Here is a 12,800-nt window from a genome sequence, read left to right as displayed (position 1 = left end):
TCTTTCTTTCTTTCTTTCTTTCTTTCTTTCTTTCTTTCTTTCTTTCTTTCTTTCTTTCTTTCTTTCTTTCTTTCTTTCTTTCTTTCTTTTTCTTCCCCCTTACCTTCTCCCTAAGAATCAATACTATGTATTGGCTCCAAGGCAGAAGAGTGGTAAGGGCTAGGCAATGGGGGTTAAGTGACTTGCCCAGAATCACATACCTAGGAAGTGTCTGAGATCACATTTGAACCCAGGACCTCCCATCTCTATACCTGGCTAATAATCCACTGAGTCACCCAGAGAAAAGAATACTTTTCTGGATGTTCACTAGCCATCTCTTGAATCACACTTTCTAAAACTTTTGTCAGCAATTAAAGTCAAGCTCATTTGCCTATGCAATCTGTAAACTCCACTTCTTTTTGAAACATTTATTAAGTGCCTACTATGTACCTGGCCCTCTGCTAAGCTCTAAAGATACAAAGAATAGTGAAAGATAGTCCCTGCTTTCAAGGACTTCACAGTCAAATTGGAGAAGACAACATATAAAAAACTGAAAAAGGGGAGAGGGAAGAGAAGTCCTGAGTAAGAGGCCTGCCATAGTCCAGAGGAGAAATTATGAGAAATGAGCTGGATGCCCTCCATAAATGGGAGATGTAAGAGGAGCTCTCAAAAGTCCAGCCTCTCCCTTGTCCAAACAAAGGAAGGAAAGGGCCCCAGGGGCATGTGGTGCTGATGAGGAGGGAGTTTCAGGGTTGATGAGATCTTGCCCCATGATTAGTTTCTGGAGATCATGAAGAAGTCCAGGCCTGTGGCTGGATGGGATCATGGAGAATCTTGAATACCAGGCTGGGGATTTTTAGTTTTATTCTTTTGGACAATAGGGGAACCACCAACTCTCTCATCTGCAAAATGAAAGGGCTAGATTACCTGATCTCTAAGGGCCTTTCTGGTTCTATCATGCTACAATTCCAAGGCTCAAGATCAAATTGGTGCCCTGGAAAGATTAACTCAGGAAGTAATCCTTAGATTTGGAAAAGACTGAAAATAGAGAGACTAGTTAAAAGGCTGGTGTAATTGTCCTCTCTTGTAAGTAAGGTTTTCCCCAAATCCATGAAGAAATGATGGGGAGGATAACAGTTATTTAGATAGGTTTGCAGAGCCCTTTACATGTGAGATTCCTGGGGAGGAGAAGAAAGTACAGATGGCAGATTTCCCCTTTGGTGTGAGGACTGGGGAGGGATGGTAGCTACCAGCTGTTCCTTCCTTTCCAATGGAGAACCATGGAAAGGAGGTCTTGTAATAAACAGGGCCTGGCAATCAGCTTGGAGATCCAGCAGCTTCAAAAATCTCCTGATACTGCCAGCATCTGTCTTCTGGTTGGGAATCCATGCCTAAAGGCCCAGGAATTAGTCAACACATGTTTAATCAATGAAATGAACTCTTCCAGAGCAAACCGCTGCTAGCCACTACGGGGTCCTTTGGTGTGGTTGAAACAGTATCTGCCCATTCTTCCTCCAGCTCCTCATTACACTGGGATATGCGGGGTATGTGTGGGCACTTGAGAAAGTGAGGACAAGCTGATTCTCAAATTCTAGGAAGGGAGGCTAAGGGCTGCCTTGGACCTCCTGGCTTCCCTTGCACCTTCTGGCTCTCCCTTTCATTTGCTTTTTGGAAATTTCTCATGTCATGCTAAACCATAGAGATTAAAATTTCCAGTTCCCTGGCCTGAGTGACTATGAATTGCTTAAGCCTTTTATTTCCAAAGCAGTCCAGTTGGCCTTGTTTATTAGCAGAGTTGAGGAATATGACCCCAATAACAGATTGTAAAGTGCCCCCTAACTATCTGGAACATAGCTGAGAAGTAAACAGAAGGCTTCCCATGAAGTGAAAAGAGGCCGTGGAGTGGGAGCTCTAAAGTTCATGCATTTTATTCATAAGAAAAGCCCTTTGGCTTTTTTCTCCCTGAGAGTATACTGCCTCCACCCGTCAAATCTGGGCTCTAGCATTTATCGCTTTTGTACGTGGCACAGTGGATAGACTCTTCTTGAGTTCAAATCCAGCCTCAAACATTTCCTAGCTGAGTGCCCCTGGGCAAGTCACTTCACCCTGTTTGCCTCCGTTTCCATATCTGGAACCACAGAAGGAAATGGCAAACTACCCTAATGTGTTGCTAAGAAAACCCCAAAATGGGTCAGGAAGAGTTGGATGTGACTGAAAATAGCCAAACAACAACAAACAACAAGCCTTGAGCACGTCACTTAATTTGTCTGACCCTCAGTTTCCCTAACTGTAAAAAACAAAGGGGCTGGAATTCGTGATGCTCAAGTTCCTTTCACTTCTAAAGCTAGAGTCCTCTAACGAGAAGTATAATGAGTCCTCACTACCTGGCATTTAAGTACGAGACAGGAAAACAGAGCTGACAGAAGGGTTTGGATGCTCAAACAGGCTGAAGAGGGTCCCATACACCTGTGCAGTTAGACCGCTGAGGGTCACACTGTGTTAGGTAGCATACAGTATCCTTCTAGGGATTCTGATCTTTCCTGAGGAGCTCAAATAGCATACACACACATACACACACACACACACACACACACACACACACACACACACACACTGTAATGATAAATTGTACAGCCATGTGGAAATCAAGATGATGGACAGTTACCTGCTTGGAATATAGAATGAACTGAGCCTGGCAGGAGCTGGCAGGTGCCAAGGCAGTTGAGGCTCAGGTATAAAAGGGAGGATTTGAACTGAGAAGAGTTCTCAGATTTAAGATTGGATTGATAAGGGTGGATTTTGGAAAGCGTAGGCCTTAGGTGAGTTTATTCAACCAGCAACCTATATCTATCAACTTCATCAGTCCCTGATCCTGAATTAACCATCAAGAAGAAATACCAATACCTTATTAGCAGAGCAACCTTGATTTACATTGGGTCACTCTGGCCCAACCAGGCTGGCATCTGTCATACCTGATTTGTGAACATCCACCCTAAGATCATCATTAACATCATTAGCCTTAGTTAATTAAGAACTTCCTGTTTCCCTTCTTCTCAGCCATTTCCCTGCTTCCCTTCCCTAAGCCTGTTAGCAATAAATCTTTATACTTACTTTAGATTTGGCTTCATCTATAATCCGAGGGCTATAGTAGATCACATCCTTGGGATATTTGAAGGGAAGAGGTGAATTATATCATTCAAAAGCAGAGTTAATTCGCAGTCAACCAAGCATTATCCATTGAGGCCAGAGTGTCAGTTAGGCAAGATATCTGAATAATTCTAACAGCAGATTCATTGTCTGGCTGGCTACTCTGGAACACTGTTATATCTGGAGTTTGGGTCCAGCAGATTCACCATATTCTAATAACCTCTACTGCTGTGGGGGTCCTTTGAGATTCACTATTACAATTTGAGTGTCTCACTTAGGATTCACCCCCACTTTACCCAGCTTCAGATTCTCATACCATCAGGATTATCATAACAACACACACATAGATATTTATCACATTTTAGGGAGAATTCCATCTCTGAATCACTTTCCGAATGAATCTTCCATTACCAAAAGAAAAAACCAAATCTTGCATTACAGCCTTCCTCGCAGAGATACTCCTGGATTCTTGAAGGTTATCTGGGCAAATGGCAAGCTCCAGCAGGTCCTGCCACCTGGCTAGGGTTTGAATATGGGTTGGCAAAAGTACAAGCCATATATGTCTGAGGATGGGTCTAGTCAAGTCTGAGGAAGTTTCTTCTGAGAAGGGTACAGGATATTTTTGCCCAAAGCAACTCAGAAATTCTGCTCTACTTTGACAAACAGCATGATAAGGCATCACAATATCTGGGTCAGTAGGGGATGGGATGGGGTGCCAATATTGATTAAAATCATAAATTCTTAAAGAAATGAACCATTGATACTTAAAGGATTAAGTTTTGATTAAATGAAAAACTCAGTGGTGTGCCACATCTGAATGCTGGATGAATGAGGCACCTTTGGACTAAGTAGGTGTTAATGCTAGACCCTTAGTATCCTCAGAACACTGGATGAACTCTGTTTCTTAGAACTCCAGGGAAGACTCAAGACCTTGACTGCTGCTGGGACCCTTTTGCAGGGTTTGCCTCTGAGGAAATGAGAGGGAGGTTGGCAGGGTGATGGAGGCTAGGGAGGAAGGTACTGACTGCTTTGTGGGATTGCACTGAAAAGAACAATATTTTTCTTCCTGAAATCAAAGCTGGATCGGACAGCTTTCCATTTGGCAGCTGAGCATGGGCAGCTTGACGCTCTGGACTTCTTGATTGGCTCTGGCTGTGACCACGGCATCAAGGACAAGGTACCAGTCAGTAGCTGAACCTAAGGCAGGGGAGGGGAAGCGGGAGAATTTCTGGTCTCTAGATCAGCAGTTCTCAAAGGGTGACCTCCCGGGGATCCCCATGACTCTTTTAGAGGAACCTCAGGGTCAAAACTATTTTTATCATAAAATATTTTATTTTCTACTACATTAAATATTGATAGACATATAACATATAATAGCTACATGAGCAAAACCTTCTTGAGAGGCTCTCAGTTATTCTTTATATTTTTATTTTTTATAAAATCCCTTATTTTCCATCTTAGGATCAATACCATGTATTGGTTCCAAGGCAGGAAAGTGGTAAGGACTAGGTGATAGGATTAGTGACTTGCCCAGGGTCACACAGCTAGGATATCTGAGGTCAGATTTAAATCCAGGCCCTCCCAACTCCAGGCCTAGCTCTCAATCCACTGAGCCACCTAGACACACACCTCAGTGATTCTTAAGATTGCAAACAGATTCTGGGATGGAAAAGTTTGAGAATGGAGGCTCTAGAATCAATCTATCAATAAGATTTTATTGAGGGCTTACTATGTACCAGCTAGAGAAGGAAATGGCAGGGTAGCTAGGTAACTCAGTATGTAGAGAGCCAGGCCTGGAGTCAGGAGGTCCTGGGTTCAAATCCAGACCCATATTTCCTAGCTGTGTCACTTAATCCTCATTGCCTAGCCTTTACCACTCTCATGCCTTGGAACTCTCCCCAGGCAGTGAGCATCTATGAAGGTCAGACATTGTGCTAGGTATACAAAGACAAAAATGAATCTCTTCCTGCCAGCTAGATAGTGAGGTGGATAGAACACTGAACCTGGAGTGCGGAGGGGGGGGGGGTGGTGTTGTGCCGTTGGGTCTGACTCCTCATATACCCAAGAATCATACCCTCCATAGAGTTTTCTTGGCAAAGACACTGGAGTGGTTTGCCATTTCCTCTTTCAGTGGATTAAGCCAGAGGTTAAGTGATTTAATCAGAGTCAAACAGCTAGTGTCTGATTTGAACTGGGTGTTCTTGACTCCAGGTCCAGTGCTCTATCCATTGGACCACCTGTAATCTAGGGGGACCTGAGTTCAAATCCAGCCTCAGATAACTTACTAGCTTTGTGACCTTGGCCAACCTGTCTGTCTCAGTTCCTCAACTGTAAAATGGGAATGACAATAATAGTACCTGCTTCCCAGAGTTGTTGTGAGCTCGAATGAGATCCTGTTTGTGAGGCTTTTTTTTGCAAACCTCTAAATGCTAGCTGCTATTTATAGTCTATCAGACCAAAGGTAACTGAGTATTTGGGGCTTAAAAGTGCCTCACTCTGATGATGAGGTAACGTGGACTTCTGTAAGGGAATCTAAACAGCCTCCACCTTCAAAGCCGGGCCACTGATATTTATAAACCAGAAGCACGAGGGAGAATAAAGGTCGCCTCTCAGCTTCTCTCCCCGTGGAAGCGGGCTGTGGGACATCCCCCAGGCTTGCTCTGTTTCCTTTGTGTCTCTTTGAACATGAAGAGACCCTGGCTTGGAAAGGCTTCCCACAGTCCTGGCTCTTTCCTTGGACTAGCCGTCCCCTGCTGTGTATGTGTCGGCTTCTGAGATCACCAGAAAGGTAGGTCCCGGAGCCGCCACGTACATAAAGCCGGCTGCCACGTTTCCAAGTATTTTTAGTCCCTCCGTTATTCTCACGCACGTCCTCAGCCGGGATTATTTACATCAACTCCTCTAAACGCTGTGGCTCGGGCCCCTTCCGTCTCAGGGGGAGGGACGGCATTCTTCTGCCGGACCCGAGCTTAATTTAGAAAAGCCGGTGGCAGAAGCGCAGCTGAGACCGTCCGGGCCGCACCTTTCCCAGGGAGCAGAGCCTCTCAGGAACCCAGGTTTATTTACGAGCTGGGAGCCAGGCTGGGCCAGCCAGTGTCCTGTCTCTCCAGCGACCCCTACTGGTGAGAGGCGCTGCCCGACAGATCCACGGACCAGCGGCTAGTAGATGCTCGTTGTGCGAGCAGTGGGAATACAGCGATAATAGCTGCCCGTCCGTCGGTCAGTCCCTGCCTTCGTGCGGCTTACAGGCCGGCGGGTGGGGCGGGTGGGGAGGATAACAAGTATCCGAAGATTCCGTTAGAATTCTTCTCTTTCAGGGAAGATGACCAGGAGAACGGAGGAACGCTTTGGGAGAGCAACAAGAGAGAGATGGGTCAGAGCGTAATGCTCCCTTGTCCGGTCTGTTGCAATGGAGTGAACCGTTATATGACCCTCTCTTTGAGGTGTTCTAGTCCAGGGGATCTTCACTTTTTTTTTAAAACCCTTACTTTCCCTCTTGGAACCAATACTGTGTGTTGTATTGGCAGAAGAGCAGTAAGGGCAAGGCAATGAGGGTTAACCTGACTTGCCCAGAGTCACCCAGCTGGGAAGTGTCTGAGACCAGATTTGAACCGAGGACTTCCAATCTCTAGGTCTGGCTCTCAATCCACTGAGCTACCCATTTGCCCCCAGAATAATGTTTTGTTTTTGTTTTTGTTTTTTAAAAACCCTTACCTTCTGTCTTGGAATCAATACTGTGTATTGGCTCCAAGGCAGAAGAGTGGTAAGGGTAGGCAATGGGGTTTAAGTGACTTGCCCAGGGTCACACAGGTGGGAAGTGTCTGAGGTCAGATTTGAACTTAGGACCTCCCATCTCTAGGTCTGGCTCTCAATCCACTGAGCTACCCAGCTGCCCCCCCCCAATAATGTTTTCAAAGCATTAAATATATAGGATTACAAATCAGCCAATTTCACTGAAATACAGTTATCAAATTTTTTCCCTTTATTTTATGTTAATACATTTCCACATAAGTTTCCTAAAGTTATATAATTCACACTGTCTCCATCTCTTCCCCTTCCCAAAGTTGACAAGTTTGGGTTATACATGTATTATCACGCAAAATGCATTTCCATATTATTAATTTTTGTAAGTGAATAACCTTAGAAAACCAAAACTCCCCAAATATACCCAAATAAACAAGTGATAAATCATATGCTTCTGTCTGCATTTCTACTCCAACAGTTCTTTTTTTGGAGGTGGAGAGCATTCTTTTTCATGAGTCCTCAGAATTGTCCTGGATCATTATGTTGCTGTTAGTAGTGAAGTCTATCACATTTGATCATTCCAGGCTATTGCTGTTACTGCATACAATGTTTTCCTGGTTCTGCTTATTTCACTCTGCATCAGTTCGTATAGGTCTTTCCAGCTCTTTCAGAAATTACCCTGCTCATCATTTCGTATAGCACAATAGTATTCCATCACTATCCTATACCACAATTTGTTCAGCCATTCCCCAATTGAGGACCATCTCTTTAGTTTCCAATTCTTTGCCACCATAAAAAGGGCTGCTATAAATATTTTTGTACTATCAAAATATTTTCTAAAACAAGTTCACAAATGTGTTTTACATAATACATATATAACCCATATTGAATTGCTTGTCAGCTCTGGGAGTGGGAAGGAAAGAAAGGAGGGAGACAATATGGATCATATAACTTTGGAAAATTTATGTGGAAATCTGTTATTAAAATGAAAATAAATAATTAAAAACAAGTTCACAGACCCCAGGTTAAGAGCCTCTGTTGTAGAAGGTATTCCTGTCCCGGATGGATGGTTGGACTAATTGGCATCTACATTTCCTTTCAAGTTTAAGATTTTAGGGTTTCAATAAGAAGTTTCTGATCCATTTTCCTCCCACTGCTGATGTTTTTATGGTATATTGTTTGTTGTTGTTGTTGTTATTGTTTTTAAACCCCTTATTTTCCATCTTAGAATTACTACTAGGTATTGGTTCCAGGGCAGAAGAGTATTAAGGGTTAGGCAATTGGGTTTAAATGGCTTTCTCAGAGTCATAAGCAGCTATGATGTATCTGAGGTCAGATTTGAAATTAAATGTAAGATTAAAAATTAATATCCAATACTCAAAGTATTATATTTAATAAGATTTATTAATAATAACCAAAATAAAAAGCTAGAGTAAATAGGGAGCTAACTCAGCAGCGATTGTGAGAGAAGAGAGTGTAATGCAAGATTTCTTGCATTTGCAATATTACCCTGGGCAATCCTGTCAATTAGCAGAATGGAACTCTGGCCTGCCAGGTGCCACCCGCATGCCATCCTAGGTCCTGACAGTTGGGCTGTGACTATAAAAGCCTGCAAACCCAAACTTGGGATTCTGATTTCCTTGACCTCACCCAGACACCCAGCTACCCCTGACTTCCCCTTGGGGACCCTGGGAGGGATTGAAGGGAGGTGTGTTGTAGAACGTGGGCAGGATTTTTAGCTTAGAGTAGCCTAGGATAGGGACACCCCTAAACCAACTTGACAACTACATTTGTTTAGCTGGTAGATCAAACAACATTAGGGTAGTGTCAGATTATCTCTGGCTGAGGGCTGGTTTCCTCAGCCTGACCTTACCTTCTAGGTCCATTGCCAACACTTGCCAGTCGCCCCTAGCAATAGCTTCTCAAGACCCTAGTTTTCCCTTCCCAGTTTTAAATAAATCCCTCAGCCTGAATCAGTGAGTTCCTGTAATTCTTATATCATCACCTAAGGCTAAAGGGACTGAGGAGAGGAGAGAATATCAATTAGTTGAGTTTGCTGAGGAGTGAAAGCAAAGCCTTCATTGTAACCAGGAAGTTGAGCCCCACTTCCAGCTGGGTTCTGCTCTCACCCAATAGGAAGGCAGTTACTCCAGCAGGAAGGGGCCACTCATTCAACATCTTAAAGGAGCCTACAGCTGCAGTGGAGATTGACTGGGCACCTCAGCTGAGGCTGCTCGACACTGATAGCCCCCAATCTTCTGCTGATCTAGTTACTGGCTCCCAGGCCCCTGGTGACTCACTTTTACTACCGGCATCTTAATATCCATCATATTATTATCCATTACAAGAGAGAGGGCGGGCTTACAGCAAATTTATAAACATTACGTAAGGATGCAAATGTGAGGACGAAGGGAAAGGGATGCTGGGAGATGAAGTCCAAGGGTACAAGATTTCTAATTATACCGAACCCAAGACCTCTGGTCTATAGGCCTGGCTCTCTATCCACTGAACCAGCTAGCCGCCCTGTCACAGTTTTGTGTCACAGTTTTCTATGTTGATGTGCTATTACCCTGTTAGTCTGTAAGCTCCCGAGGGGCAGGGGTCTTTTCTTATCTAAACTGTGCATCTCTCCTAGAACCTAGCAAAGTCCTATGAAGTTGGTTACTCTAAGGGGGAAAAAATAGATGGACAACTTCATTCAGTTTTTTCAAAAAACCTTTACTGAGTTTTATGAAAGATGAGTGGCAACATGGCATCATAGATAGCTGGTCTCCACAAAACTGGAGTTCAAATCTTGCCTCTGGCCCAGGCTGGTGAATTGACCCTGGGCTAGTCACTTAACCTCTTGGAGCCATGGGTAATTTTCCAAGACCACACATTTTGGAAAGGCTGCTAGACTGAGTTACCTCACCAGGAATCCCCTCATTGTAATGAAATCACAGACACCCACCAAAGCGTGTGCATCCGTGTATGTGTGTACACATATATAAATGTACGGAATACACACTCTTCGTTGTTTATACTGTTGGTCTTCATCACTTATTTTGTGCCTAACTATTCATCACCTCATTTGGAGTTTTCTGCACAGATACTGGAGTGGTTTGCCATTTCCTTCTCCAACCTCTCTTACAGATGAGGAAACTGAGGCAATCAGAATTAAGTGACTTGCCCAGGGTCACACATCGAGGAAGTGTCTGTGGTCAGTTTTGAACCCAGGAAGAGAAGTTTGACTTCAGCCCTGGCACTTTATGCACCATACTGCATGTTTCATACACAGATGCACCCTTTGGATCATATATGTACATCTGTGTTGCTACACACATGCACATGTTTCTATAGAAACACACAAGTTTGCACACAATGTAAATTGGACACATGATGTATATTTGCATGTAAATAATACACACAGTATGCACAAGTGTATTATATACACACATTCCCATATTTTATACGTGGCACATAAACACAGAGGAGGGGAAGACTTCTATGAATGGATGCAAAGTAAAACAAGCAGACCCAGGAAAGCAATACACACAAGGCAAACCACAGAATGATCAGAAAAACAAAAATGACTGAAATTGAATGTGACAAATTAGGATGACCAAAGTTGGCCTCAAAGAAGAGACAGGAGAGGGTGCCTCCCTGCCCCCTTCTTGCTGAGGTGGGAGATAATGAGGGTACATCAGACTTTTCTAGATACCTTGGGGTTTTGTTTTTGTTTTTAAACTCTTACTTTCTGTCTTAGTAACAGCTCTAAACCAGAAGGGCAAAAGGTAGACAAACAGCCTTAGGTGACTTGCTCAGGGTCACACCACTAGGAAGTATCTGGGATCAGATTTAAACCTAGGTCCTCCTGATTCCAGACCTGGCACCCTATCCACTGTGCCACCCAGCTGCTTCTTGATACTTTGGTTTTTGTTGAAACATTATTTTAGTGGGTTTGTGGAAGTTTTAAAAATTTTCTTCTCTGTTATGTGGAGATAACTCCCTAGGAAGCAAGAGGGATGAAGGAGAAATCTTGGGAAATGTAGGTACTATCCAAACAAAGTATTCCAATCAAATTTTATCTATAAAAATAACAGCTCAAATTTATATCGTGCTTCAAGGTTTACAAAGCCCTTTCCTTACCACCTGAGAAGATACAAATACAAATAATATCCTTGTTTTACTGAGAGCCTTGGGCTTCAGGAGATAAAAGGTCATGCAGATAACATTGGGATCAAGAATTGAACTCAAGTCCCCAGATCCTGAGTCCAAGGCCCTTTCCACTGCTCAGTGTTACCTCTCTATAAAATAGGTACAGGACTAGGTGCTTTTTAAAGGAAGTTCCCTTGATTTAAGGTCTTGAATTCCTTGGTTAGCATATAGAACTTCTCACTTGCCCATTTGCCATCTGTATCTAAACTAGTGTCTTTGCAGGCAGGGAACACGGCCCTCCATTTGGCAGGAAAGAATGGCCATTCTGCTGTGCTCCAGAGGATTATAGAGATTGGACTGGACCTAGAAGAGAAAAATGCAGTAAGTCAGGACACTTGCTATGATCTCTGCTCCCCCTTGCCCTGGGGTCAGTCTGAAGCCTCATTTTCCCAAGAGAGGGGCCAGGCTTACTGTCTCAGCTTTCATTAGGTATCCAAAGCATCCTGCTCCCACCTTATCCCTGGTCTTTGTACCTGATTGGCTGTTTAGGTTTCTCTATTCTTTACTAGAATATATATATATATATACTAGAGTGTATAAATATATATATACTAGAATATATACATATATATATAAAATTTAATAAATTAAGAATTAATTTATTAAGTAATTAATTAAAAATTATTTGGATATATTTTTTAAAACCCTAACCTTCCATCTTGGAATCAATACTAGGTATTGGTTCCAAGGCAAAAGAGAGGTAAGGGCTAGGCAATGGGGGTTAAGTGACTTGCCCGGGGTCTGGGAAGTGTTTGAGGCCAGATTTGAACCTAGGACCTCCCATCTCTAGGCCTGACTTTCAATCCACTGAGCTACCCAACTGTCCCTAGGCGAGGAATTCTAGTAGAAAAATCAGTGTCAGAGGACCCTGAGATGATCCTTCTGGCCTGAGGGGTCAGGGAATGCTTTCTTGGGGATAGGGGAATTGAGCTGGCCCAAGAAGGCACAGTAGGACTTGGATAAGCTAAGAGGAGGGAGGAGGGCACAGACAAAGGGACAAAGGTATGGAGGCAGGATGGACCACAGCGTGTGCATGGGACGGTGAGGGGATTTGTCTTTTCAGAGTAAAGACAGCGTTAAATCATCAGAGGTGAGGAGCATTTTAATTGGAAATAAGGACTGAGAGCTGTGGTCTCATTAATATAAGAAGCTCCTGTCATAGGAAGATGGTCATCTTTTTTTTAAATTGTTCCTTTCTATTTTTATTGCATTTATCTTCCCATGGTTCCGTGATTCATGTTCTTTCCCTCCCCGATCCAGGAGCTGACAAGCAGTTTCACCGGGTTACACATGTATCATTGTTCAAAACCTCTTTCCATGTTATTCCCATTTGCAGTAGAACGATCTTCGCCATCTCTGTAGCTCAGAGACTTTCTGAAAGCCCCGACGGTCTAAGTGGCTCGTCCCGGGTCGCACCGGGGTGGGTCGAGTTAGAATCTAAACGCAGGTTGTTCTGGTTGCGGGCTGGATCTCGGCTCTCAGTGACTTGCTGCTCTGTTTCAGGAAGGCTTCACTGCGCTGCACATGGCGGCTGAGGGAGGCCACTTGGACTGCGTGCGGCTCCTGATTCAGGCGGGCAGCAAGGTCAACGCGCAGACCCAGGTGATCCAACCGGCCCCTTTGGCTGCTGGGAAACGGTCACGTGCCTCGCGACCTCCTCTGACCCAGTCCTGAGAGTCCCCCTGATCCCGCGTCATTCGCTGTCCCGAGGCCACTTGAACAATCAAGGGTCA

The 12,800-nt window shown here is 43.9% G+C and overlaps 1 protein-coding gene across 1 annotated transcript in view; it reads left to right on the top strand.

Moving 5' to 3' along the window:
- ANKDD1A (ankyrin repeat and death domain containing 1A) overlaps positions 1–12,800 on the top strand; it is a 59,617-nt gene that overhangs the window by 14,334 nt on the left and 32,483 nt on the right. The window contains exons 5-7 of the mRNA XM_044660120.1: positions 4,205–4,303; positions 11,290–11,388; positions 12,571–12,669. Of these exons, the coding sequence (XP_044516055.1) occupies positions 4,205–4,303; positions 11,290–11,388; positions 12,571–12,669 (297 nt within the window). The remainder of the gene's footprint in view (positions 1–4,204; positions 4,304–11,289; positions 11,389–12,570; positions 12,670–12,800) is intronic.

This window comes from Gracilinanus agilis, chromosome 2, assembly GCF_016433145.1.
Source record: "Gracilinanus agilis isolate LMUSP501 chromosome 2, AgileGrace, whole genome shotgun sequence".
Classification (NCBI taxonomy): Eukaryota; Metazoa; Chordata; class Mammalia; order Didelphimorphia; family Didelphidae; genus Gracilinanus; species Gracilinanus agilis.
The sequence above is the reverse complement of the archived record's forward strand: the minus strand, read 5'-3'. Positions and strand labels throughout refer to the sequence as shown.